The sequence below is a fragment of the Symphalangus syndactylus genome, chromosome 13, assembly GCF_028878055.3.
Source record: "Symphalangus syndactylus isolate Jambi chromosome 13, NHGRI_mSymSyn1-v2.1_pri, whole genome shotgun sequence".
Taxonomy (NCBI): Eukaryota; Metazoa; Chordata; class Mammalia; order Primates; family Hylobatidae; genus Symphalangus; species Symphalangus syndactylus.
In genome coordinates, this window is record NC_072435.2 from 28047823 (window position 1) to 28074304 (window position 26482).

A 26482-nucleotide genomic window follows, 5' to 3' on the forward strand; every position below is an offset into this window, starting at 1 on the left:
ATCAGTGAATTCTGGTTGAGTTTATTATAACTGAGGCTTGCCCTATCGCTATGATACTTAACCGGTGTCTGCTTACGTTGTGTATTTTGTAAAACGATGCAAATAGAATTTAAAAGGACTTAGGGAAATGAATGAAGAAGGTCTACAGTGATATGGAAAGACTTCTACCACAATGAGTGAAAAACAGGAGGTGAAGAATGCTGGGGCCGGGCGCGGTGGCTCACGCCTGTAATCCCAGCACTTTGGGAGGCCGAGGCGGGCAGATCACGAGGTCAGGAGATTGAGACCATCCTGGCTAACATGGAGAAACCCCGTCTCTACTAAAAATACAAAAAAAAATTAGCCGGGTGTGGTGGCGGGCACCTGCAGTCCCAGCTACTAGGGAGGCTGAGGCAGGAGAATGGCGTGAACCCGGGAGGCGGAGCTTGCAGTGAGCCAAGATCGCGCCACTGCACTCCAGCCTGCGCAACAGAGCAAGACTCCATCTCAAAAAAAAAAAAAAAGAATGCTGTGTGTGGCTTACTGCTATCTATGTGCAAAAGGGAGGAAATATAAAGTATAGTCGCTTCTTGTGACTTGCACTGGTTATGTTCTTTCTTAAAAAATTATTTTGAATGGGGTCTTGCTCTGTTGCCCAGGCAGGTATGCGGTGGCACGATCATAGCTCACTGCAGCCTTGACCTCTTGGGCTCAAGTGATCCTCCTGCCTCACCCCCGAAAGTGGCTGAGACCACAGGTGTGTACCACCACCTCTGGTCACATTTTCAGCAACCGATCAATAAGTCACCTTTTTTTTTTTTTTTGAGACGGAGTCTTATTCTTGTCACCCAGGCTGGAGTACAGTGGTGCCATCTCGACTCACTGCAACCTCCACCTCCCGACTTCAAGCGATTCTCCTGCCTCACCCTCCCAAGTAGCTGGGATTACTGGTGCACACCACCACAAGTGGCTAATTTTTGTATTTTTAGTAGAGACGGGGTTTCACCATGTTGGCCAGGCTGGTCTCGAACTCCTGACCTCAGATGATCCACCCGCCTCGGCCTCCCAAAGTGCTGGGATTACAGGTGTGAGCCACTGCGCCCAGCCTCGACACCTTGTTTTATGTGCGTTTTGTTTCAGAGACACCTTATTTAATATACTACTGACTCATTCGCAGAGAACTCAAGGCCAACAGCACCGTAACTTGCACCTGGAGGAAGCCGATCTCACACACATATTTTATCATTTCTCCAGAGCCACATGGCAGCCTTCTTGTGTTTGGGGATGCCAGACAGCACATCAGCACTGTTCTCAGGGGACATTTGAGACAGTGCAATCACCAGCAAAAAGCGCAAATTTGTGACTAACATGGCAGTATTTAGGAAAGGACACTGTACAGTATGATAACTGAAACCAGAAGGCAGAACGCCACCCCTGTCTGATGTGAGCTGAGTGTGCACACTCGGTGACTCAAATTTTCCTCCATTCTACGCGGACCGTAAATGACCACGAACACACCAGGAGTACTGATTTCACGGTGAGGCTATGCACCAATGCAATCCCTCAGCCACATCATCAGCTGTTCATTGTAGAACAGTTTTCACGATTTTGGATGGAAATTGATATGGTTTGGCTGTGTCCCCACCCAAATCTCATCTTGAATTATAGCTCCCATAATTCCCATGTGTTGTGGGAGGGACCCAGTGGGAGATAATTGAATCTTGGGGGCTGTTTCCCCCATACTGTTCTCGTGGTAGTGAATAAGTCTCACGAGAGCTGATGGTTTTATAAGGGGAAACCCCTTTTGCTTGGTTCTCATTCTCTCTTGCCTGCCGCCATGTGAGATGTGCCTTTTGCCTTCCGCCATGATTGTGGAGGCCACCCTAGCCACGTGAAACTGTGAGTCTGTTAAACCTCTTTTACTTTATAAATTACCCAGTCTTGGGTATGTCTTTATCAGCAGCATGAAAACAGACTAATACAGAAATGGACCTTGAATTGGGGGTTACAAATAGATTTGGCGAGTAGGCTGCGCAGAGTTCTCGAAAGTGCATTGGAAGTGGGTAGTGCTGCCCCCTAGAGTGTGTCTCAGGAACTTGTGGAGGGGTTAGATGTTCCCGGACGTCACCAGGACTGGGCAGGCCACTTGGATGCGGATGGTTTCTGCAGCCCACATGGCTTCTGAAAAATGACCCCCTGGACGCCTGCATCCATGAAGTCATGGTTTGTAATTATCTGCAACAAATTCCCAACAGTTTTATGTATAAATACAGCAGTGTTTTGTGCTTGGTTTTAATACACAGTGAGGCTTGGTGCAGTGTGGTGGTGGTGGTACGGGCTCACGCCCATAATCCCAGCACTTTGGGAGGGCAAAGGCAGGAATATCATTTGAGTCCAGGAGTTTGAGACCAGCTTGGGCAACATAGTGAAACCCTGTCTCTACTAAAAATACGAAAAATTAGGTGGCCATGGTGGTGGATGCCTGTGGTCCCAGCTACTCGGGAGGCTGAGGTAGGAGGATCACCTGAGCCTGGGAAGTTGAGGCTGCAGTGAGCCATGATCACAACACTGCACTCAAGCCTGGGCGATGGAAGAGAAACCCTGCCTCAAAAAAGAAAATTAATATACAGTGAAGTTTCCAGGAGGACAGCCACCGTGTAAATCCCAGAGAAGGCTGTTCTTTGCTTTGCTCAGGACTTAGTCAAAATTGATCAACTTTTCAGAACACTCTCCCCTGACAGCAGAGCTGTGCGTGGTGTTTGAGTCATGGAGACGGCAGGTGAGGCTGTGTTTGTGTTTGCATTGGATGCTTTTTCTTTCTTTTTTCTTTTGAGATGGAGTCTTGCTCTGTCACCAAGCTGGAGTGCAGTGGCGCAATCTTGGCTCACTTCAACCTCTGCCTCCCGGGTTCAAGTGATTCTCCCGCCTCAGCCTCCCAAGTAGCTGGGACTACAGGCACATGCCAACATGCCCAGCTAATTTTTGTATTTTTAGTAGAGACGGGGTTTCATCATGTTGGCCAGGATGGTCTCGATCTCTTGATCTCGTGATCCACCTGCCTTGGCCTCCTAAAGTGCTGGGATTACAGGCGTGAGTCACCAAGCCTGGCTGCATCTGATGCTTTCATGGTGGGGCCATGGGTCAGTGCAACCCCTCGGCCGCCTGGTCAACCATTCATTCTAGAACAGTTTGTACCATTTGTGCACTGAAATGGACCTTGATTTATTTTTCACTTCCTCCATGCCACAACCTGTTCCAAACACTTACAAATGACCTCAGGTACCCTTCATACCCACTGAACAAGGCAGGTCCTTCTATGCTTCCCATGTTACAGATAGGGTAACTGAGGCACTCAATCAACTCGCCCAAGATCACCCAGCTCACACAGGCTGGCAGAGCTGGGATTCAAACCAGGGCAGTCTGTGGTTGTCTTTTTTTTGGTGGTGGTGGTGGTGTTTTTCTGTGTTTTTTTTGTTTTTTTTTTTTTAAATAGAGATTGGATCTCATTCTGTTGCCCAGGCTGGTCTCGAACTCCTGGCCTCAAGAAGTCCTCCTCAACGCCAGGCGTGGTGGCTCACGCCTGTAATCCCAGCACTTTGGGAGGCCGAGGCGGGCGGATCACGAGGTCAGGAGATCGAGACCATCCTGGCTAACACAGTGAAACCCCATCTCTACTAAAAATACAAAAAATTAGCCGGGCGAGGTGGCGGGCGCCTGTAGTCCCAGCTACTCGGGAGGCTGAGGCAGGAGAATGGCATGAACCCCGGGGGACGCAGCCTGCAGTGAGCCGAGATCGCGCCACTGCATTCCAGCCCGGGCGACAGCAAGACTGTCTCAAAAAAAAAAAAAAAAAAAAAAAAAAAAAAAAAAAAGTCCTCCTCACTTGGCCTCCCAGAGTGTTGGGATTACAGGCATGAGCCACTGTGCCTGGCCTGGGAGTCAGTGCTTTTAACTTCTGTGCTTCCCTTTTCCTTTTTCATTTTAGCATAGATTTTTTTTTTTTTTTTTTTTAAGAGACAGAGTCTTGCTCTGTTGCCCAGGCTGCAGTGCAGTGGTGTGGTGTGATCATAGCTTACTGCAGCCTCAACTTCCTGGGCTCAAGCGATCCTCTCACCTCAGCCTTCTGAGTAGCTGAACTACAGATGCTCACCACCATGCCCGGCTAATTTAAAAAATTTTTTGTCCAGATGGGGTCTTGCCATGTTGCCCAAGCTGGTCTCAAACTCTCGGGCTCAAGCGATTCTCCTAACTCAGCCTCCCAAAGTGCTGGGACTACAGGCATGAGCCACCATGCCAGCCTAGCATAGGTTTATGAATGTAAATACATATGCGCAGCACACATACAGAAAAGGACACATATTATAGACGTCCACCTCCAGGATCGTTTACGAAGTGAATGTGTCTGTGGAACCGGCCTCTCCAAAGCCCCCTTCCTTCACTAGACATGGATGAATGTCACAAACACACGGCTGAGTGACAGAAGCCAGGTGAGCAAGTGCACACCGTGTGATTCTGTTTGTACCAAATCCAAGAAGAGGCAACATAATTCTATGCTCTTAGAAGTCAGAATAATGGTTACCCTGAGGGGGTGCTGGTGATGGGAAGGGACATGGGGGGCTCCCGGGTGCTGGATATACAGGGTGTTCCCTCCCAAAACTCCCCCAAGCTGGATGCCAAGGGCCTGTGCTCCTTTTATTGGTGTGTATACTGTACTTCAACACAAAGGTGGCTTAGAAAAAGGTGTGTGTCACTGGGGCCTGTTGTGGGGTGGGGGGAGAGGGGAGGGATAGCATTAGGAGATATACCTAATGTCAAATGATGAGTTAATAGGTGCAGCACACCAACACGGCACATGTGTACGTATGTAACTAACCTGCACGTTGTGCACATGTACCCTAAAACTTAAAGTATAATAAAAAAAAAAAAGAAAGAAAAGAAAAAGGTGTGTGTGAGTGGGGGTGGGAGGTCGGCATTTCTTCTGGAGTACTCCCACCAAAAACGTGTAACTAGAATGTAATCGCAGGGAAACAAACCAACATAGAGACGAAACAACCAGTCTGTAATCTTCCAAAGTGTCAAAACCATGAATGATAAAGAAAGACTCAGTAAGAGTTCCAGACTGAAGGAGAATAAAGAGATGTGATGACCAGGAAAAACAGAGAGCAAGAGGGCCAGGCGCGGTGGCTCACGCCTGTAATCCCAGCACTTTGGGAGGTTGAAGTGGGTAGATCACCTGAGGTCGGGAGTTCAAGACCAGCCTGACCAACATGGAGAAACCACGTCTCTACTAAAAATAAAAAATTAGCTGGGTGTGGTGGCGCATGCCTGTAATTCCAGCTACTTGGGAGGCTGAGGCAGGAGAATCGCTTGAACCCAGGGGGCGGAGGTTGCGGTGAGCCAAGATCGTGCCACTGCACTCCAGCCTGGAAGACAGAGCGAGACTCCATCATGCACGAGAGATTTTTTTTTTTTTGCTGGGGGTACAACTGGCATAAGGTCTGTGGACTGGAATAATAGTACTGTGCTGAACTCGATTTCCTGGTGACACTGCTGGTCTGTTGTTGTGTAAAAGAATATTCTTAGGAAATACACACTGATGTTTTCAGGGGAGGTGGCAGGATGAATAACAGCCCCCAAAGATACCCATAACCTAATCCCTGGGACCTGTGAATGTGACCTTCCATGGCAAAAGGAACTTTGCAGGTGTGATTAAATGAAGGATCCTAGGCCAGTCGCAGTGTATTACACCTGTAATCCCAGCACTTTGGGAGGCCAAGACGAGTGGATCACTTGAGGTCAGGAGTTTGAGACCAGCCTGGCCAACATGGTGAAACCCCGCCTCTACTAAAAATACAAAAAAAGTTAGCCGGTGTGGTGGTGCATGCCTGTAATCCCAGCTACTGAGGAGGCTGAGGTAGGAGAATCGTTTGAACCCGGGAGGTGGAGGTTGCAGGGAGTAGAGATCGTGCCACTGCACTCAAGCCCGGATAACAGAGCGAGACTCTGTCTCAAAAAAAAAAAAAAGTTCACACCTGAGTTGGGGTAGGGAGGTTGGGGAGAGATGAAACACAAGAGGTCACCGGTTCATCATTGATGGAGCTGGTGACAGCTGCCAGCTGCTGGTGGTGGGGCATTCATTACACTCTGCACTCTGTTTGCATACACGTTTGAAATTTTCCATGATAAGAAGACAACAATAAAAATTATTCAGCAATAAAAAGGAAGGAAACCTACTGCATGCTACAACGTGGATGAAACTTGGAAATGATGCCGAGAGAAAGCAGCCAGTCACAAAGGATCATATACGGCATGATTTCACTGCTATGAAATGTCCAGAACAGGCAAGTCCATAGAGACCAAAAGCAGAAGAGTGGTTGCCAGGGGCTGTGGACAGGGCCTGGGGGGACAGCTGAAGGGTGTGCGTTATCTTCTTGGGCTACTGAAAACGTTCTAAAAGTGACTGTATGATAGATGCACAACTCTGTGAATATACAAAATGCTATGGAATTGCACAGTTTAAACAGGTGAATGGTATGACATGTGAATTATATCTTAAAGCTGCTGGATTTTTTTAATGCTGAACACAAACAAGAATCACAAATCTCCTTGGAAATGGCATTTCATTTCTTTTTTTTTCTTTTTTTTTTCTGAGATAGAGTCTTGCTCTGTCACACAGGCTGGAGTGCAGTGGCATAATCTTGGCTCACTGCAACCTCCGCCTCCTGGGTTCAAGCGATTCTCCTGCCTCAGCCTCCCGAGTAGCTGGGATTACAGGCGTGTGCCACCACGTCCAGCTAATTTTTGTATTTTTAGTAGAGATGGGGTTTCACCATGTTGGTCAGACTGGTCTTGAACTTCTGACCTCATGATCAGCCTGCCTCGGCCTTCCAAAGTGCTGGGATTACAGGTGTGAGCCACCGTGCCCAGCTGGCATTTCATTTCTAAGAACTGAACATACAGGTCTGTTTCCACATGAGCACAAGAACCTGCTCACAAGGATATTCACGGTAGCTTGTTTCTTTTTGACCTAGAGTCTCACTTTGTTGCCCAGGCTGGAGTGCAGTGGCGTGATCTCGGCTCACTGCAGCCTCCACCTCCCGGGGCTCAAGCGATCCTCCCACCTCAGCCCCCCAAGTAGCTGGGAGTAAAGGCGCACACCACTACGCCCAGGTAATTTTTTGTGTTTTTTGTAAAGATGGGGTTTCATCATGTTGCCCCGGCTGGTCTCAAACTCCTGAGCTCAAGCAAGCTGACTGCTTTGGCCTCTGAAAGTGCTGGGATTATAGGCGTGAGCCACTGTGCTGGCTTAGCATTTTTTTTTAATTGTTCCAATAGTAATGGAATGGAAACAACCCAAGGCTCTATCTGCAAGGGATTGGCTGAAAGAATCATAGTTTATTTAAACAATAAAACCTTATGCAGCTGCAAAAAGGAGTGAAGTCCATCTATACATTTTGAACCAGAACTATGCCCAAAATATACCAGTCAGTAGGAAGGGGCAGTGGAGAGGGGGTCCAGAGCATCCTTCCATGGGAATGATGAGCTGAGTAATTTGTTTCTTTGTTTTGGGGTGTTTTGAGATAGGGTCTCATTCTATCACCAGCCTGGAGTACAGCGGTGCAATCATAGCTCACTGTAGTCTCCTACTCCTGGACTTAATCCTCCCACCTCAGCCTCCCAAGTAGCTGGGACTACAGGTGTGCACCACCACACCTGGTTAATTTTTTTTTTTTTTAATTTTTAGTAGAGACAGAGTCTCACCATATTGCCCAGGCTGGTCTCAAACTCCTGGCCTCAAGTGATTCTCCCACCTCGGCCCCCCAAAGTGTTAGGATTACAGGAGTGAGCCAATGGTGAGCTGAGTATTTAACTCTAGCACTGCCTGGCCCAGACTAAACTAGGCCAGAGTGCTGGGCCAGGGTCCAGAGGGGTCTCTAGTGGAAGGGTAGGGAGCTGGGGGGCCAGCTGGAGCAGCCAACATCCAGGAACTTTTTTTTTTTTTTTGGATGGAGTCTCGCTCTGCTCCAAGCTGGAGTGCAGTGGTGAGATCTTGGCTCACTGCAACCTCTGCCTCCCAGGTTCAAGCGATTCTCTAGCCTCAGCCTCCCGAGTAGTTGGGACTACAGGTGCATACCACCATGTCTGGCTAATTTTTGTATTTTTAGTAGAGACGGGGTTTCACGACGTTGGCCAGGCTGGTTTTGAACTCCTGACCTCAGGTGATCTGCCCGCGTCGGCCTCCCAAACTGTTGGGATTACAGGTGTGTGCCACTGCACCTGGCCGGAACTTTTGAACCAATAGAGAAATCGCTTCACATTTTTTTCATCACCACAGTGATGTTGACAGCTGAACATCAGCTGTGGGGCTAGAGAATGCCTCCTCTTACAGAAAAATAATGTGTCTTTTCTTATATTCTTAAAATATTTCTGGAAGGAGATACAAGAAGCTTAGCAGTGGGAAACTAGGGCCAGGGAAGAGCGGGAAGGCTTGGTTTTGTCAGTATGACCTTTAGCCACATTCAGGTTATGTCACTACATGCATAGGTTGCTGCAAAGTTTTTATTTCTGAACTCCAAAAATCAGAGCTGCTGCCTGCACCCACAACACAGCAGGGCAGCTGCCAGGAGGGTCACATGAGCTCATGGTGACAAGAGGCCAGGCAGGACCTAAGAGGACAGGCTGGGAGGCCCAGGTCCCCATTGCAGCCACAGTCTGAACTTGTGTGCCAGCTGCCCAGCTGCGGAGTCATGCAGGCTGGGGAATTATGCAACCGTGGTTGGGAAATGCGGCGGGGTGGGGGTGGGAGAGGCCCAAGACCCTGTGTCAATAGGCCACAAGAGGCCCGGCTGTTTGCAGCCTGGGTAGACAGCCAAGCTACGCTCCATTTCCAGCCCTTCCAACCCGGCCCCGGAGCCAACAATAGCTCCTGGGGCCTCCCACAGTGCCAGAGACCAGAGGACAATCAGACCCAGAGGCGGCCCCGGCTCAGCCCCGAAACACCTACAGGTCTTTCTTTGGAGGGCTTGGTTAAAAGAATCATAGTTCACGCAAACAATGAAACATTACGCAGCCTCTGAAAAGGCGGAGATCCACCTACGTACTTGTTACAGGTCGAATCATGTCTACACCACCCCCTCCTAAAAAGTATGTTGGGGATCTAAACCCCAGGACCTCAGAATGTGACATTATTGGAAACAGGGTCATTACAGATGTAACGAGTTAAGATAAAATCATACCAGAGGGGGGTAGGAGGCCAGGTGCGGTGGCTCATGCCTGTAATCCCAGCACTTTGGGAGGCTGAGGTGGGAGGATCACTTGAGGTCAGCAGTTCAAGACCAGCCTGGACAACTTAGTGAAACCCTGTCTCTACTAAAAGTACAAAAAAATTAGCCGGGTGTGGTGGCGTGCACTCCTGTGATCCCAGCTACTTGGGAGGCTGAGGCAGGAGAATCGCTTGAACCTGGGAGGTGGAGGTTGCAGTGAGCCGAGATTGCACCACTGCACTCCAGCCTGGGGAGCAGAGCGAGACTCCATCAAAAAACAAAAAGGTTGGGGTGGGGCGGGAGTGGGGATTTTGGACACAGATGCACACACAGGGAGCCGCCGTGTGAACACAAAAGCAGAGATCAGGTGATGTGACTATGAGCCAGGGAATGCCAAAGATTGCCAGAAAACCACCAGGAGCCCGGGGAGAGGCCTGCAGCCGATTCTCCCAGGATGAACCATTCTTGCTAACACCTCGATCCTAGGCATCTGGCCTCCAGAACCACAAAACGATCAATTTCTGTTGTTTTAGGCAATAGGTTTGTGGTACTTTGTTAGCCTAAGCAAACTAATGCAGCACTGAAACAGAGCTGCTGTCAAAACATGCTGTTTGGTGAAAAAAGTGGGGGCACAGGCTGGGCGCAGCGGCTCATGCCTGGAATCCCAGCATTTTGAGAGGCCGAGGAGGGTGGATCACCTGAGGTCAGGAGTTCGAGACCAGCCTGGCCAACATGGTGAAACCCCGTCTCTACTAAAAATACAAAAATTATCCAGGCGAGGTGGCGGATGCCTGTAATCCCAGCTACTTGGGAGGCTGAGTCAGGAGAATTACTTGAACACAGGAGGCGGAGGTTGCAGTGGGCTGAGATCACACCACTGCACTCCAGCCTGGGTGACAGAGTGAGACTCCATCTCAAAAGAAAAAAAAAAAGTGGGGGTGAGCATAGCACCCTGACACGGGGATGATGAGCTGAGCATTTAAGACCAAACAACCAGTGCTATGCAGCCTGGGCCACCCTGAGCAACCCGGGGCCAGCGTCCTGGGCCTTCCCTAGACCCTCAGCAGCCTCCTTCTGGTCTCAGCACCACCCACTCCAGTGTGTCTCTCACACGGCCCCCAACGGGTCTTCTTGCTCCCAGAGCTGAATTTGTCCAGCCCCTGCTCCCACAGCTCCCCAGCACCCCAGGACAAAGTCCCAACCTCCTAGGCTGGTGTTTGAGACTCCCCACCCCTCTGCAGCTCCACCACCAGAAGTGTCAATCCCTCAAATATACCACCCCTTTCCTGTCTCAGGGCCTTTGCACAGGCTGTTCCCTCCGCCATGAATGCTCTTCCCCCACATCTCCAGTGCTCATTCCCTCACTTCCTCAGGACTTTGTTCAAACATCCCCATCTCAGTCCACCCTCCCCTGAGCCCCTGCTTAAAGCTGTGCTCCTCCCTCCCCCATCTTTCTCCATGGCACTCATGGTCTTTTTATTTTTTTTGAGACAGAGTCTCGCTCTGTCAACCAGGCTGGAGTACAGTGGTGTGATCTCAGCTCACTGCAACCTCCACCTCCTGGGTTCAAGCGATTCTCCTGCCTAAGCCTCCTGAGTAGCTCAGATGACAGGTGCCCACCACCACGCCTGGCTAACTTTTTTGTATTTTCAGTAGAAACGGTGTTTCACCATATTGGCCAGGCTGGTCTTGAACTCCTGACCTCAAATTATCCACCTGCCTCAGACTCCCAAAGTGCTGGGATTACAGGCGTGAGCCACTGTGCCCAGCTGCACTCATAGTCTACTAACAGGCCACGTGATTCCTTATTGAATTGGTTGGGGGCTCTCATTTTGTCAGCTTCCCCAAGACAGAAATGTCTGTGAGTCTCATTCCCTGCTCTGGCCCCAGTGCCTGCACCCAGTAGGTGCTCAATAAACACTTGCGCAAAGAGATCAGGGCACGAATGGCCAGGTCCGTGGCTCTCCGTGGGGTGCCCCCCACCCCTGGCCTCCACGGGGCTCACTCACAGATGATTTCCTCGTGGGTGAATCCCAGGACCCGCAGCGACTCCAGTGTCTCCTGGAAGAGTTCCCGCTCCTGGCCGGGAGAGGATGACGGCCCATTGGTCAGGAACCGGTAGTGGGAGCAGGGCTCGAGAAGGAGGTCGGCTGCAGGGACAATGAGTGGGGTCAAGGTCAAGGGTGGGCTGTGGAGTCAGACTCATCCTGGATTCATCGGTGGCAATCCCAGGATGTGCCACATCCTCTCTGTCAAGTGGGTGGGGGCCTTTACTCACAAGTGTGGTGGGAAGGGTCGGGAGTGGAGTGGGCGTTTAGCACCTATGAGACCACCACTCTCTTTCTTTTTTTTTTTTTTAATTTTTTTTATTTTTTAGAAACAGGGTCTTGCTCTGTTGCCCAGGCTGGAGTGCAGTGATGCAATCATGGCTCACCACAGCCTCAAACTCCTGGGCTCAAGCAATACTCCCACCTCAGCCTCCCACATAGCTGGGACTACAGCTGTGTGCCACCATGCCCAACTTATTATTATTGTTATTATGTATAGAGATGGGGGTCTCACTATGCTGCCCAGGCTGGACTCAAATTCCCGGGCTCAAGCAATCCTCCTGCCTCACCCTCCCAAAGTACTGGGATTGCAGGCATGAGCCCCGCCCAGCCTCTACCACTCCTTTTTCTCCCTCCGCAAGGACTTTTGAGTCTCTAGAAGTGCCCAGAGCAGGCAGGGGCCACCGGTTGGCAGAAGCAGTGGGGCTGCAGGCCCAAGTCAGCACAGGCCATGGGATGGCAGGGGCCGGCGCCCAAGGACATGCGGTCTCAAAGGCCACAGTGAGTGGGAACCTGGATGAGGAGGGGCTACGTGGCCGCAGGAGCCAGGAAGCGGCCTGAGCCACCAGGAGGAAGGAGCCAGGAGCAGAGGGAGCCACAGGGCAGTGCCAGCCACTGCAAACAGGGGCCAAGGGCGCTTGGGCAGCCAGAGGGCAGGAGGAGCAGGGAGCAGGGACAGGAGGACTCCGGCAAGAGCCGCGGTCCGAGAACCAGAGCAGAGGGGAGCACGAGGCAGCAGGAGCCGAGAAGCAACACAAACCAGCGTCGTCAGGAACCAGGAGGAGCCTCAGCAAAGCCGGAGTCACCCGCCGGAGTGAGGAGAAGCCGCGCGAGAGAGAAGCCACGGAGCTTCGGAAGCGAGCGTGGGCAGGAGCCACCAGGCGGCGGGGGCTGCGTGGCCGTGACAGCGGGCGCGGGACAGAGCTGGAACCAGAGCGCAGCAGAACCCACCGTGCGACAGACGCCACTACGCAGCGAGAGCAGGGGCTGCGGGAGCCTCATGTGAAGTCGGTGTTTGACAGATATTAGAGCCCCCCTTCTTGCTTCCTCCCCAGATGGGGCCCAGGGGAGGCGTGGTGCCCACTCTCTCCCGGGTGAGCAGGGTAGGACGGGGCGGCACTGACCTTTGAGCTGCTCTCCCGCGCCCCCCAGCAGCTGGTAGAAGATGTGGAAGCTGCACTCGTCCTTGGCTTGGCGGATGGCCCGCGACTTCTCCAGCAGGTCTGGACACAGCGAGTCAAGGTGCTAGAGGGGAAGGGACAGCCCCGACGCTGCCAGGCCACTACAGGAGCCTGCCCTGCCCACGCTGCCCCCTTCTCTCCTGTGGAGCAGAGGAGTCGTTCACAGCCCAGGCTGGTGACTTTGCCACTAACTGGATGAGCAGCCGTGCTCATGTCACTTAAGCATTTGTGCCTCAGTTTCCTCATCTATCTGTTCAAGGGGCTCGAAAATAACACCTTTATGAGACCTTCCTCTCTCTCTCTCTTTTTAAAGTCAGGGTCTTGCTTTGTCTCTAAAAAAACTCATCAACCCTATGGGCGCAGTGGCTCACGCCTGTAATCCCAGCACTTTAGAAAGTGCTGGCGGATCAAGGCAGGCGGATCACCTGAGGTCAGGAGTTCAAGACCAGCCTGGCCAACATGGCAAAATCCCATCTCTACTAAAAATACAAAAATTAGCTGGGTGTGATGGCAGGTGCCTGTAATCTCAGCTACTTGGGAGGGTGAGGCAGGAGAATCCCTTGAACCCGGGAGGAGGAGGTTGCAGTGAGCCGAGATTGCGCCACTGCACTCCAGCCTGGGCGACAGAGTGAGACTCTGTCACAAAAACAAAACAAAACAAAGAATCCTCATCAACCCTGGATGAGTTGCTGTGAAGATAAATGACTTATTGTGCATGAAGCACCCTGAACAATGCCTGGTTCAAAGTTACCCGCAGGTGAGAATGTCTCCTGCCATTAGTATTCTCGCAGCCTCAGCTTCCCCATGCAGATACCTCAGCTCCCACCTCCAACTGGACTGTCCCTCTGCGTGCTCTCCCTCCTAAGAAAGTCACGTGTCAAACTTACATATTAAAAGGTGGCAAGACTTTTGTTTTGTTTTGTTTTTTAGACAGGGTCTGGCTCTGTTGCCTCAGCTGGAGCACAACAGCACAATCACAGCTCACTGTAACCTCCGCCTCCCCAGCTCAAGCGATACTCCCACCTCAGCCTCAAGTAGCTGGGACTGCAGGTGTGCACAACCACACCTGGCTAATTTTTAAATTTTAAAAAATTAAATTTTCTTTATTTTAGTAGAGATGAGGTCTGACTGGCCTCGAATTCCTGAGCTCAAGCGATCCTCCAGCCTTAGCCTCCCAAAGTGCTGGGATTACAGGCATAAGCCACTGCGCCCAGCCAAAACATCTTAGAGTAAAACAAAACGCCATACACTTTGCTTAACCCCTCTGTGTCCCACACTGATGCACCACCAAATACATATTCGGACCAAGATCAGCTGCAAACCTGAGGTCCATTTCCCAGAAGCCCTGGGGTGTAACCTGCTTGGTTAGATGGGGAGAAACAGGTGGAGGGGCTCCCACAAGCAAAGGTGGAGTGCAGGGAGCACACGCAGGCTGTCCAACCCTGGGGGACAACAGCCCTGAGCTTCGGTTTCCTCCTCTGCGAAGCGGGGGTGATAGCAGCAGCCACCTCGCAGGGTTGCAGAGAGGAGGAACTGAGATGTCATGGGGGCTCTTGAGGTGGCGGTGGGCTTACAGTCAGCACTCCAGAAATGCTGGTCACGATGGCACTGATGGTAGTGCCGAGGGGTCAGCCACACAGAGTGGTGCTCCTTACCCGGCAGGCCATCCCAAGACTCATACGATTGGCCTGGGGGTGGGACCTGATTCATGAGCATCAATCTACCGGTGCCTGAGACAGCCGGGACCACAGCTGTGCCCAGGAGGGGCAGCCACACTGCATGGGGAGCATGGACAGGAGAAAGTGAGCAGGTGGAGGCGGACAGAGAAGGCAAATGTGAATATAAGCAGAGGCACGCAGTGCCAGGACAGCTTGGCAGGAAGAGCCATGAGCTCCAAGAACCTGGATATGCAGGTGCCATGGAGAGGTGGGAGCCAAGGGCAAGAGGACCTGGAGGAAGGAACAGCCGTGAGCAGAAAACGGCAGGAGCAGGGGCTGCGGTGCTGCTGGGGACTTGGTGTGGTGACAGCCCAGGAAGCATCTCCCACGAGGCAACAGAACCAACGGGCCGGCTGGCTGCTTCATGCCCTGAGCAGACTTAGGAGAAACCCCTCCCCACTGATTATGGAAGAGCATGACCTTATCAGATGCCTCTGGGATGGGGATGTGGCTTCTTGGCAATTGTTAATGTTATTGATTAGTAATTATCAATCAATATTAGTCAATAATATTAGCATTGATACAGATATTGCTAATTTAATCTTTTTTTTGGACACAGAGTCTCGCTCTGTCGCCCAGGTTGGAGTGCAGTGGCGCGATCTCGGCTCACTGCGACCTCTGCCTTCCAGGTTCAAGCAATTCTCCTGCCTCAGCCTCCAGAGTAGCTGGGACTACAAGCATGCACCACCACGCCCAGCTAATTTTTTTGTATTTTTAGTAGAGACAGGGTTTCACCATGTTGGCCTGGCTGGTCTCAAACTGCTGGCCTCAAATGATCCACCAGCCTTGGCCTCCCAAAGTGCTGGGATTACAAGCATGAGCCACTGTGCCTGGCCAGTAATTTAATCATTAATTGCTAATGACAATAGCTTGTTCTTGAGTGCCTGCTATGTAGCAGGTGCCGTGGCCAAGCATTTAACTCCAAAATCCTCCAAACCCCTCTTGGGTAGGTTCTATGTTCCTTCTCCTTCTACAGAGGGAGAAACTGAGGCAGGGAAAGGCCAAGTCACGTACCCAAGTCCCCAGAGTCTCAAAGTGGCAGAACTGGGATTTGAACCCAGGTTGGTACGATTTCTTGGCCCATTCTCTTAATTTCTGCACTCCCAGAGTGCCTGTGTTTTATCGTTTAATTTCCTTTAAACGCCCATATACCGCCTGAGCAGAAAAGGGTGAACACAGCCGGCCTGAGATGCTCCCCTGGAAAGTCCTGCTGGCCAGGTGGGCCCCTGGCTAACATCTGGGCACCTGGATTTCTGGAGGGTTCCAGCATCCTCTAACGGGATGAGAGGGGTTCACTGGGCCTAAAGGGTTTGTGCAAACACTGTGGTTTACACTGATCACCTGCTTTCCTCCTGGGAGTGTGGAATTTTGGTTCATACTAAGGGTGGGGGGCGGGGGGTGCAGGCGGGGATGTGACCAGCCACCAATGAAAACCCTGGTACTGAGTCTCTCTGCGCTTCCCTGGGACAGCATTTCATAAATGTTGTCCCACCTGGTGTCCTGTGTGCCTCTGCTGGAGAGGGTTCCAGGAGCCTGTGCCTGGTCCCCGGGGACTTGGTCCCACGTCCCTTTTCCCTTTGTTTACACTACTCTATGTCATTTCACTGTCATGGGTCACCATGAGTGCCACTGCAGGCTGAGTGCTGGGACTCCCCTTATGGCTGAACTGGTTGGACCCCAACCCACCACCCCATAGCAAGGCTGTGCTGGCCTCATACACACCAGAAGTCCCACCATCCCCTCCCCATGCAGATGCCGCCTGGGCATCGGGTCCCATCTGAGTAGCAGGTAAGGGGTCCCTGCGGTGGGAGGTGCTTCCCATACTCAGTGCTGTCTGAAAGGCTGCCCCCCTCGGCTGCCATCCCCATGGGCTGTGAGAGGATACAGGTCTCAATGTTGGCGCCCACGATGTACCCGGCAACGTCGAAGTTGATGCGGATGAATTTGCCCTGCGGATGAATTTGACCAAGGTGGGTGGGCTTCAGCAGAGGGTCCCCTTCCCCGCTCAGACATGAAGAACAGCCCAAACCCCACACCCACTCCTCCCAGAGCTGCGGCTGCCCCCCCCCCGACTTCCTTGCTCCCTGTACCTGAACCCCATCCTATGGTGAGTCCCCAGCGGGGGGCTCCTTGGCAATTCAAGGTCTGGGCCCCATGGACTTCTTTCCCCAGCCCCCTGGTCCCCAGCTGCACCTCCCTTAGAACCAGGCACCCAGCCTCTAGCCCGTCCTCCTTCAGACCCAGGGATCTGGGCCCCCAGCCCCTCCTCTTTCAGACCCAGGGGTCCAGGCCCCCAGCCCCTCCTCCCTCAGACTCAAAAGTTCAGGTACCCAGCCCCTCCTCCCTCAGACCCAGGGGTCCAGGTCCCCAGACCCTCCTCCCTCAGACTCAAGAGTCCAGGCCCCCAGCCCCTCCTCCCTCAACAGATCCACGTGAAGCCCACCCTGAGGTTCCCAGCTCCGGTATCCCTGACACAGCCAGCACTGCCCACCCCTGGCACTCACGAATCGGGAGGAGTTGTCATTCTTCACTGTCTTGGCATTGCCAAAGGCCTCTAGGATGGGGTTGGCCTGAAGCAGCTGCCGCTCCAGCTCACCCTGCCGGGCACAGGAGATGATGCATGAGGTCAGTGAGAATGGGGCAGGAGGCTAGGCCAGCCCAGCTTGGGCTGTGTCTCCAGCTGGCTGAGTATCTGTGTGTGAGGGGCCTTTGTGTGTCTGGGCATGTGCCCACTTCCCATATCCGGGTCTTGCCCATCTGTCTATTGTGAGGGGAAGAGGGAAGCATCTCCAAGACATATTGTTAAGTGGAAACCAAACCAAACCAAGCCAAACAAAAAAACAAGTTGCAGAACAATGTCTACAATGTTATCCCATTAATAAAAAATGAATTAAGGAAGAAACACCACAAAACGAGACTCTTAAATCCACAGATATATACATGTTTGTAAACATATGGAGAAAGGTCTGCAAGGATGCACACCAAACTGTCAACAGTGTAAGGCACTCCAAGGAAGGGGACTGAGGGGAGGAAAAGGAATTTCATTTAATCTGATTTGTTGTTGTTACAATGAATATGTACTCATGTGTTGCTTGTAGAAATTCTGGAGTGCAGTGGCATGGTCATAATTCATGGCAGCCTCAAATTCCTGGACTCAAGGAATCCTCTCACCTCAGCCTCCTGAGTAGCTGGGACTACAGGTAAGTGCCACCATGCCCTGCCCAGCTACTTTTTAAAATTTTTAGTAGAGATGGGGTCTCACTCTTTTGCCTAGCCTGGTCTTGAACTCCTGGCCTCAAGCAATCTTCCCACTTCAGCCTTCCAAAGTGCTGGGATTATAGGCCTGAGCCACCAAATCCAGCCTAGAATTTTTAACTAAGGCAAAAATCTGTACCACCTATGTAAAGTGTTTCAAGCAGTCTGGCCTATAATAGGCCTTCAAAAAATAGTGGGTTCCTAGCCCCACCAGGATACTCCTTGGCAGGAAGTCACTCCAAACTTCCCTCCAGCCCCCTCGGTGTCAGAGCCTGGCACACAGTAGGTGCTTCATAAATGGCAGCCTGTGTGTGTCTTCTCTCAGTCCATGTCTTGCTTGTGTTAAGATGAAATGATCTAGCTAGGTGGATGCTTTGTCAAATGAAAAAAGATGCATAAAGTGAAGGGTACATGACTTCTCACACAGAAGAACATGGGACATGCATGTATTTCCCTTGCTACACTGTTCACTCTGGTTGTGTGCACACAGCGTCTGTGGGCCCCGGCTGGACACTTTAGTAGATCAGCAGTAAGTGGCAGTTTTGTTCTCTGGATTGTTTCATGTTGGTGTCTGTGGCCCATCTGCACACACACACACAGCAGGGCCGCCATGAATAGCAGTGGTGGGGCAGAGGGGTCTCTGGCAGGTGGGACCACTGCTGCCTTGGGCCCCGTCTACCAAGAAGATCATGCATTGGGTGGCCGGGAAGGCATTAGGGGCAGCAAGACTCGAGGTGATCCCCTGCTACTCACATAAGACACGGTGCTGACGGAGGCCTGAGGAAGTCACGGGACACGAGACACGGACCAGGACACAGCACATGGAACGTGGACAGGCACACAGGTGAACCAGTGATCTCGGGTGGTGGCGTAGGGGGTGGGGGAAGGGGGACTGGGGAAACCGGGCATGTGGAGTAGGGTGGCCTGGGGGACACACTCCCGGGTTTGAATCCCACTCTACCTCCTTTATTTAAAAATTTTTTTTGTAGAGATGGGGTCTCACTATATTACCTAGGCTGGTCTTGAATTCCTGGGCTCAAGCGATCCTCCCGCCTCGGCCTCCTAAAGTGCTGGGATTACAGGCATGAGCCACTGTGCCTGGCCTCACTCTACCTCTTCCTGGGTGCGTGACCAACAACTGACTCACCCCTCCCATGCCTGGGCTCTCCATCTTCAGCACAGGAAAACAGCACCCACCCCACCCGAGGGGTAAGTAAGGCAGTGTGAGAACAGGGCTTGAAACAGTGGAGGGCACGATATAATGTTCACTTAGACGACAAACCCGGGCATCATGACCACCTAAAATCAGGCTTGACACAGTAGGTGCTCGGAAAATAAAGCACCTACTAAGTACTAGGAGCCATTCTGAGAGCCAGTGAGACCAAGACTGACCCTCACACCTCTGTGTCCCCCTGACTCTGCTTTCAGCCCCACCCCAGGCACACAGTAGGTGCTCAGGTGGCATAGGCGTCCAGGAGAAGGTCCTCCAAGAGGGGGAGAGACAATTGTGGGGAAAGCCCAAGATGGAAGGGGCAATGCTGTGGCAGGGCCCAGGGGGTGACCCCAGGCAGGGTTGCTTACGGGGACACCCGGCTCCTTCCTGCCCTTTGGCGATGATGCCACGTGGGCGAGGTACTGGATGACCTTCTTGGTGTTTTCCGTCTTCCCAGCTCCAGACTCTCCACTGTGGGGATGACAAGGGGAAGCAAAGGGGTTGGCAATGACCTTGGGCAAGATCCCCACCTGCCCTGCCCATTCCAAACACAGCCATGCCCCACCCGGACCGCCCCTCCTCCAGGAAGTCCCTCCAGATTACTCACGTGCAGAGAATGGACTGGTCCTCACGATCTGCAGGGGACAGAGTGGGGGAATATGTCACCTGAGAGAGTCTCTAGCAGGGCCCTCTGGTCCCTTACACTGGCCGCTGCATTTTAAAAATTATTCCCAGGGAGTAAGGAAAAGCTTGGGTCTTGATTTGTAACACTCGTGGATTCTAATTCCCCACCCAGCTCAGCCCCTTGCTCGCTGTGTGACCCTGGGAAAGCAGCTGTCCCTCTCTGAGCCTTGATTTCCTCACCCGTAAAATGGAGACAGGCTCCCTCAACTGAACAGAATATGATTCATTCAACAACCTCAACGTGAGACCCTACTGTGTGCTGCCTCATGCTGGGCGTGTGAGATTCAAAGACAGAAGCGAGGTCCTGTGATATAAGATGTCTACCCCAGCGCCCGCCCTGGGCCTAACACAGCCATTCCACAATCACATACTGACCACCTACTGAGCACCAGGCATGGAAGGGAGTGGGGAACTGGCAAGGTGTGTGCCTCTACAGAACTTCCACTTAAGATGCAGGGGACAAAAACCTACAATCAAATACCGATTAGCACTGGGAAGAAAACTAAATCAGTAATAGAATAAAGCAGTGGTTCTTTTTTTTTTTTTTTTTGAGACGGAGTCTCGCTCTGTTGCCCAGGCTGGAGTGCAGTGGCACAGTCTCGGCTCACTGCAAGCTCCACCTCCCGGGTTCACACCATACTCCTGCCTCAGCCTCCTGAGTAGCTGGGACTACAGGCACCCACCACCACGCCCGGCTAATTTTTTGTATTTTTAGTAGAGATGGGGTTTCACCGTGTTAGCCAGGATGGTCTCGATCTCCTGACCTCGTGATCTGCCAGACTCGGCCTCCCAAAGTGCTGGGATTACAGGTGTGAGCCACTGCCCCGGCCTGTTATATGTTTTATGATGTAAATAGATATAATTTTTAAATGTTTAATAGATATAAACAAAAAAATACTAAATATCTATTAAAATAGATGATATATAGCACATATATAATAAGGGCATTTTATATATATATAGATAATAGATGTTAATCATGTAATTTTGCCAGGACTGATCTATGTTGTCATGGTATGAATGGCAGCCCCTTGGATGGATACCCTTGTTCAGTGTACAACCTGCCCAGCTGTACACAACTGCCTTGACCTGCCATCTGTCTAAGGGGCTACATTTACCCCCTGACAATGGAGGTCAGATCTACAATTCAACGATAAATGTTGAATGAATGAATGAACACTCTGGGAATTACTGTCTCAAGGGAAGTGTTCGTAGAAGCCCCACACCCAACCAATACTGTTCAGAGAAAGAGTGAACAAAGATCTTTAAAGAATCTCCATACTGTTTTCAATGGTGGTTGTACTAGTTTACATTCCACCAGCAGTGTCAAAGTGTTCCCGTTTTATCGTATCCACACCAACATGTTATTTTTTGATTTTTTAATTATGGAAAACAGTATGGAGATTACTTAAAGAACCAAAAGTAGATCTATCATTTGATCCAGCAACCCTCCTCTGGGGTATCCACCCAGAGGAAAGGAAGCTATTATATGAAAAAGACACTTGCACACACATGTTTATAGCAGCACAATTCACAATTGCAAAAATATGGAACCAGCCTAAATGCCCATCAACCAACGAGTAGATAAACTGTGATATATATATGAGTATTCCATGGTGTGTATACACACACATATATATATCCCATGGTGTGTGTGTGTGTGTGTGTATACACACCATGGAATACTCATATATATATATATATACACACACATATATATATAGTGAGAGAGAGAGAGAGTATATATCCCATGGTGTATATATATATATATATTTGTTACATATACACACCATGGGATATATAGACACACATACACCATGGAATACTACCCAGCCATAAAAAGGAATGAAATAACGGCATTCACAGCAACCTGGATGAAACTGGAGGCCATTATTGTAAGTGAGGTAACTCGGGAATGGAAAATCAAACATCGTATGTTCTCACTTATAAGTGGGAGCTAAGTTCTGAGCATGCAAAAACATAAGAATGACACAATGGACTTTGGGGACTCAGGGTGAAGGGTGGTGGGCGGGTGGTGAGGGATAGATTACACATTGGGTGCAGGGTACACTGCTCCAATGGCGAGTGCACCAAAATCTCAGAAATGGCCACCAAAGAACTTTTCCATGCAACCAAACACTGCCTGTTTCCCAAAAACTATTGAAATAAAAAATAAATTAATTTTTTTTTTGAGGCGGAGTCTCACTGTGTCGCCCAGGCTGGAGTGCAGTGGTGCGATCTCGGCTCACTGCAAGCTCCGCCTGCCGGGTTCACGCCATTCTCCTGCCTCAGCCTCCGGAGTAGCTGGGACTACAGGTGCCCACCACCACGCCTGGCTAATTCTTTTTGTATTTTTAGTAGAGACAGGGTTTCACCTTGTTAGCCAGGATGGTCTCGATCTCCTGACCTTGTGATCTGCCCGCCTCGGCCTCCCAAAGTTCTGGGATTACGGGCGTGAGCCACCACACCTGGCCAAAAATACATTAATTTATTTAAAAATTTAAAAAGAGGCCAGGTACAGTGGTTCATGCCTGTAATCCCAGCACTTTGGGAGGCTGAGGTGGGCAGATCACTTGAGGTCAGGAGTTTGAGACCAGCCTGGCCAACATGGTGAAACCCCGTCTCTTAGCCAGGCGCAGTGGTGCACACCTGTAATCCCAGCCACTTGGGAGGCTGAGGCACGAGAATCGCTTGAGCCCAGGAGGCAGAGGTTGCAGTGAGCCAAGATTGTGCCACACTCCAGCCTGGGTGACGGCGAGACTCTGTCTCAAAATAATAATAATAATAATAAAAGAGACGGTGAACATGGATACCGGTGAAAAGACTCTAGGACCTAGCACCCCACCCACTCAGGCCTCTACTTGTGTTCCCTCCAGCCCCCTAAGAAGCCCCACAGAGTCAAGTCCACAAGCTGTCATTTGACCTGGACTCTGGCTTCCGGCAGCCCCAGGTCAGGCCCCCGTTGAAGAGCCACCTTGCTGGCCTACAGCCCCACCCAGCACTCACCCTGCAGCATGCTCCGATAGGCCCCCTCGGTCACTGCGTACACGTGGGGTGGCACCTCGTGGCGCTTCTTGCCCCGGTACATCTCCACAATGGCTTCTGTGTAGATGGGAAGCTGCTTGTACGGGTTGATGACCACACAGAAAAGGCCGGAGTACGTCTGTAGTGGGTGAGAGGGGAGAGGGTCTCAGATGCCTGCCCACGGCCTGAAAGGCATTATGGGGCATCTGAGCAGGTCGTGCACTGCACAAGGGCATCTGTACACGGTACGTCTACACCATAACAATGTAGATTTGAATGTTTGTTAAGAGCATTTTCAGGCTGATGGTAGCAAAGAATCTTTCCAAATTGCACAAAGGCACTGTCTGGGTGAGGATTTGCCCTGAGAGAGAACAAGATCTTTGCAGCCAGCCAGACTCGGGTCACAACCTGTGGCTGCCTGGATTCACACACAGGAAATGACCATGTGCGAGGTGACGGTTGAGGCACTCTTTGTAGCAGCAAAAGACTAGAAACGACCTGAATGCACCTTCATACGACGGATTCCTACAAAGCTCTTGTGTATAGACATGGGACTATCTTCAAATCAATATCAAGTAAAAGGAGATGAGTTGAGGACTGTGTGAGGAGCTACCATTTGCATTAGAAAGGATGGAAGAGGAGGGCCGGGCACGGTGGCTCACGCCTGTAATCCCAGCACTTTGGGAGGCTGAGGCGGGCGGTCATGAGGTCAGGAGTTCGAGACCAGCCTGGCCAGCATGATGAAACCCCATCTCTACTAAAAATACAAAAAAAAATTAGCCAGGTGTGGTGGCACATGCCTGTAGTCCCAGCTACTTGGGAGGCTGAGGCAGAAGAATTGTTTGAACCTGGCAGGCGGAGGTTGCAGTGAGCCGAGATTGTGCCACTGCACGCCAGCCTGGGCGACAGAGCAAGACTCTGTCTCAAAAAAAAAAAGAAAAAAAAAAAAAGAAAGGATAGAAGAGGAATCTTTTTATATATTTTTATATACTCACTTGAATATGCATGGAATATCTCTGGAAGGTGCCTGTGGTATCTGCAATAACCAAAATGCAATAGGAACATTCCTGCGGTTTCTAGTGATAATAGACACATAACAGTCCTGCTGACATGGCCATGCCTAATCTTTTTTTTTTTTCTCTCTTTGAGACAGGGTCTTACTCTGTCACCCAGGCTGGAGTGCAGTGGTACAATCATGGCTCACTGCAGCCTCCACCTCCTAGACTAAAGCAATCCTCCCACCTCAGCCTTGAGAGTAGCTGGGATCACAAGTGTGTGTCAATCCACTAGGCTAATTTTTCTTATTTTTAGTAGAGACCGGGTCTCACTACGTTGCCCAGGCTGCTCTTGAACTCCTGGGCTCAACTAATTCTCCCACCACAGCCTCCCAAAGTGCTGGGATTACAGGCTTGAGCCACCGCACCCAGTGTATTTTTTTGTAGACACGGGGTCTCTCTATGTTGCCCAGGCTGGTCTTGAACTCCTGACCTCAAGTGATCTGCACACCTTGGCCTCCCAAAGTGCTGGGATTAGAGGCGTGAACCATCACACCCGGCCTCAGGACTCTGTAACAGTTTAAGAACAAATCCAGCTCACAGGGGTATCATATAGGAAAGAGGGGCTCAACACTCACAGAAGCAGTTAAATATAGCTAGAGAGCTAGTTAGCCACTTAGCGAAACCAGCCAGAGAGCTAACTAGCCAAGCTATCTACAATTAGCTAGCTAAACTAACCAGAGAATTACCTGCTTAGTGGCTTAGCTAGTTAGCTACTCTGGGCTTGTTGTTCGACTTTGAAGCCATCTGGGATTCAAATTCAGATGTGTTTTCTAGCTGTGTGTGATAAAGTAGGGTAACCTACTCTGCTGGTTACCCAGCTAGCTGGTTTCTAAGCTGGTTAGCAGCAGGACTATTTTTTTCTTTTGTTTTTTAGAAACAGTATCTCACTTTGTCACCTAGGCTGGAGTGCAGTGGCATGAACACAGCTCACTGCAGCCTCTACCTCCTGGGCTCAAACAATCCTCCCACCTCAGCCTCCCAAGCCGATGGGACCACAGGTATGCACCACCACGCTTGGCCAATTTTTTCAATTTTTACTTTTTGTAGAGATCAGGTCTCACTATGTTGCCCAGGCTGGTCTTGAACTCCTGGCTCAAGCGATCCTACCACCCCGGCATGCCTGGGATTACGGGCATGAGCCACTGTGCCCGGCCAGCAGGACTGTTTTAAGTTCCCAGGGAGCTTGAGCTTCTCAAGCACAATAGGGTGTGGCCACCACAGGCTGCCTGGTCCCAGGTGCCAACCTTCTAACGGTGGGAGGGTGGGTGGCCTGGGTGGCCAGTCAGGAGCGGAACAACCGGTTTGCTGGGTGTCTGCCCTCCCTGCCTGAAAGGGCTGCTCCGGGAGCTCCCCCCAGCTCTCAGAGGGTGGGGCAGCCGGACCACATTCCCTGGGAGGGTATCTCATGGCTGTCGGCGCCCCAGCCCCCACTCCTGGCTGGCGGAGGAACCCACTCCCCATGCCACCCTCCCACCCCAGCCCCTCCTGCCAACCACACCTTGTTTCCAGGGTGACAACCTGGGAACGGAAACCTGAGCTGGTCAACAAGGCTGGGGGCGGGGGGGGGGGGGGGCAAGAACAGAGGTTGGTGCACCCCCACAGGGTGGGAGACAGCTGGGGAAGCCCTCCTGGAAGGGTCAGGAATGGCTGCTCCAGCCCTTGGGGCTCTGAAGACAGACCTGCCCCCGCTCCCCTCAGCCTGGTGACTTTCCCCACAGTCTCAGTTGCCTCCTTGGGAAACCGAGGGTGACACTCCCCACCTCATTACAAAGGCTGTGGGGATTAGGGGAGATGATGGATAAAAACCAGCCAGGCTGAGGCGGGGCCCATGCAACACACGCCAGATATGGGTCTGGAGACTCTTATGTCACTCATCCTACCTGGGAGCCCTGGGCTAACTCAGACTTTTTTGGCGGGGGCAGGTGGGACAGAGTCTGGCTCTGTCGCCCAGGCTGGAGTGTAGTGGCACGATCCTGGCTCACTGCAGCCTCAAACTCTCAGGCTCATTGCTCAGACTTTGAAGCCGTCCAGTGTTCAAATTCAGATGCAGCATTTTTGAGCTGTGTGTGAATTTGAATGAAGAATGTGTCCTCTCTAAACCTCAGTTTCCAGCCCTGGAAAATGCAGCTTTTAACCCATCACCTAGAAGTGTTCTGAGAGTGAAATCACATAATGCATCTTCCGTGTTTCTCAGAGCAGGGTGTTCTACAAAGGGGTTCCCTCCCTGCCCCAAGGGTCCCAGTAAAGGGACTGAGACTCTTAGCAACTCAAAGCAAACAGCCTGTTAGTGGCAGAAACTGAGTTTCTGGAACCCTGGACGTCCCACTTTTCACTGGACAACACCACCTTCCCCACCATCAGTTGGTCAGTCAACAAACATGTATTAAGCACAGGTCTTAAACAGGGCAGAGTTTGAGTCACACCTCTAACATTTTCAGGCCAAGTGGTTTGAGCAAGCAACTTTCAGGGTCTCAGTGTCCTTAGCTAATGGGGACAGAAATAGTGCTTCCTACATAAGGTGCCTGGGAGTCATCCACAAGTTCATGTGGCATGCAGAGGGTTTAATGTGAACCCCAGCTGGGCACAGCAGTGGCTCAAGCCTGTAAATCCAGCACTTTGAGAGGCCCAGGCAAGAGGATCACTTGAGTCCAGGTGTTTGAGGCTAGCCTGGGTAACATTGTGAAACACTGTCTCTACAACAAATTAAAAAATCAGCCAGGCGTGGTGGTATGTGCCTGTAGTCCCAGCTACTTAGGAGGCTGAGGCAGGAGGATCACTTG

The 26482-nt window shown here is 51.3% G+C and overlaps 1 protein-coding gene across 7 annotated transcripts in view; it reads right to left on the minus strand.

Moving 5' to 3' along the window:
- MYH14 (myosin heavy chain 14) overlaps positions 1-26482 on the minus strand; it is a 101659-nt gene that overhangs the window by 64947 nt on the left and 10230 nt on the right. For 4 of the 7 annotated variants that reach the window (XM_055237051.1, XM_055237048.1, XM_055237050.2 and 1 more), the window contains exons 3-10: positions 22627-22783; positions 19544-19571; positions 19305-19407; positions 18477-18500; positions 16973-17065; positions 16354-16417; positions 12694-12792; positions 11252-11392 (exon numbers count right to left, since the gene is read on the minus strand). In XM_055237051.1, the coding sequence (XP_055093026.1) occupies positions 11252-11392; positions 12694-12792; positions 16354-16417; positions 16973-17065; positions 18477-18500; positions 19305-19407; positions 19544-19571; positions 22627-22783 (709 nt within the window). The remainder of the gene's footprint in view (positions 1-11251; positions 11393-12693; positions 12793-16353; positions 16418-16972; positions 17066-18476; positions 18501-19304; positions 19408-19543; positions 19572-22626; positions 22784-26482) is intronic. The other 3 variants (XM_055237053.1, XM_055237052.2, XM_055237049.2) reach the window with 1 other exon arrangement.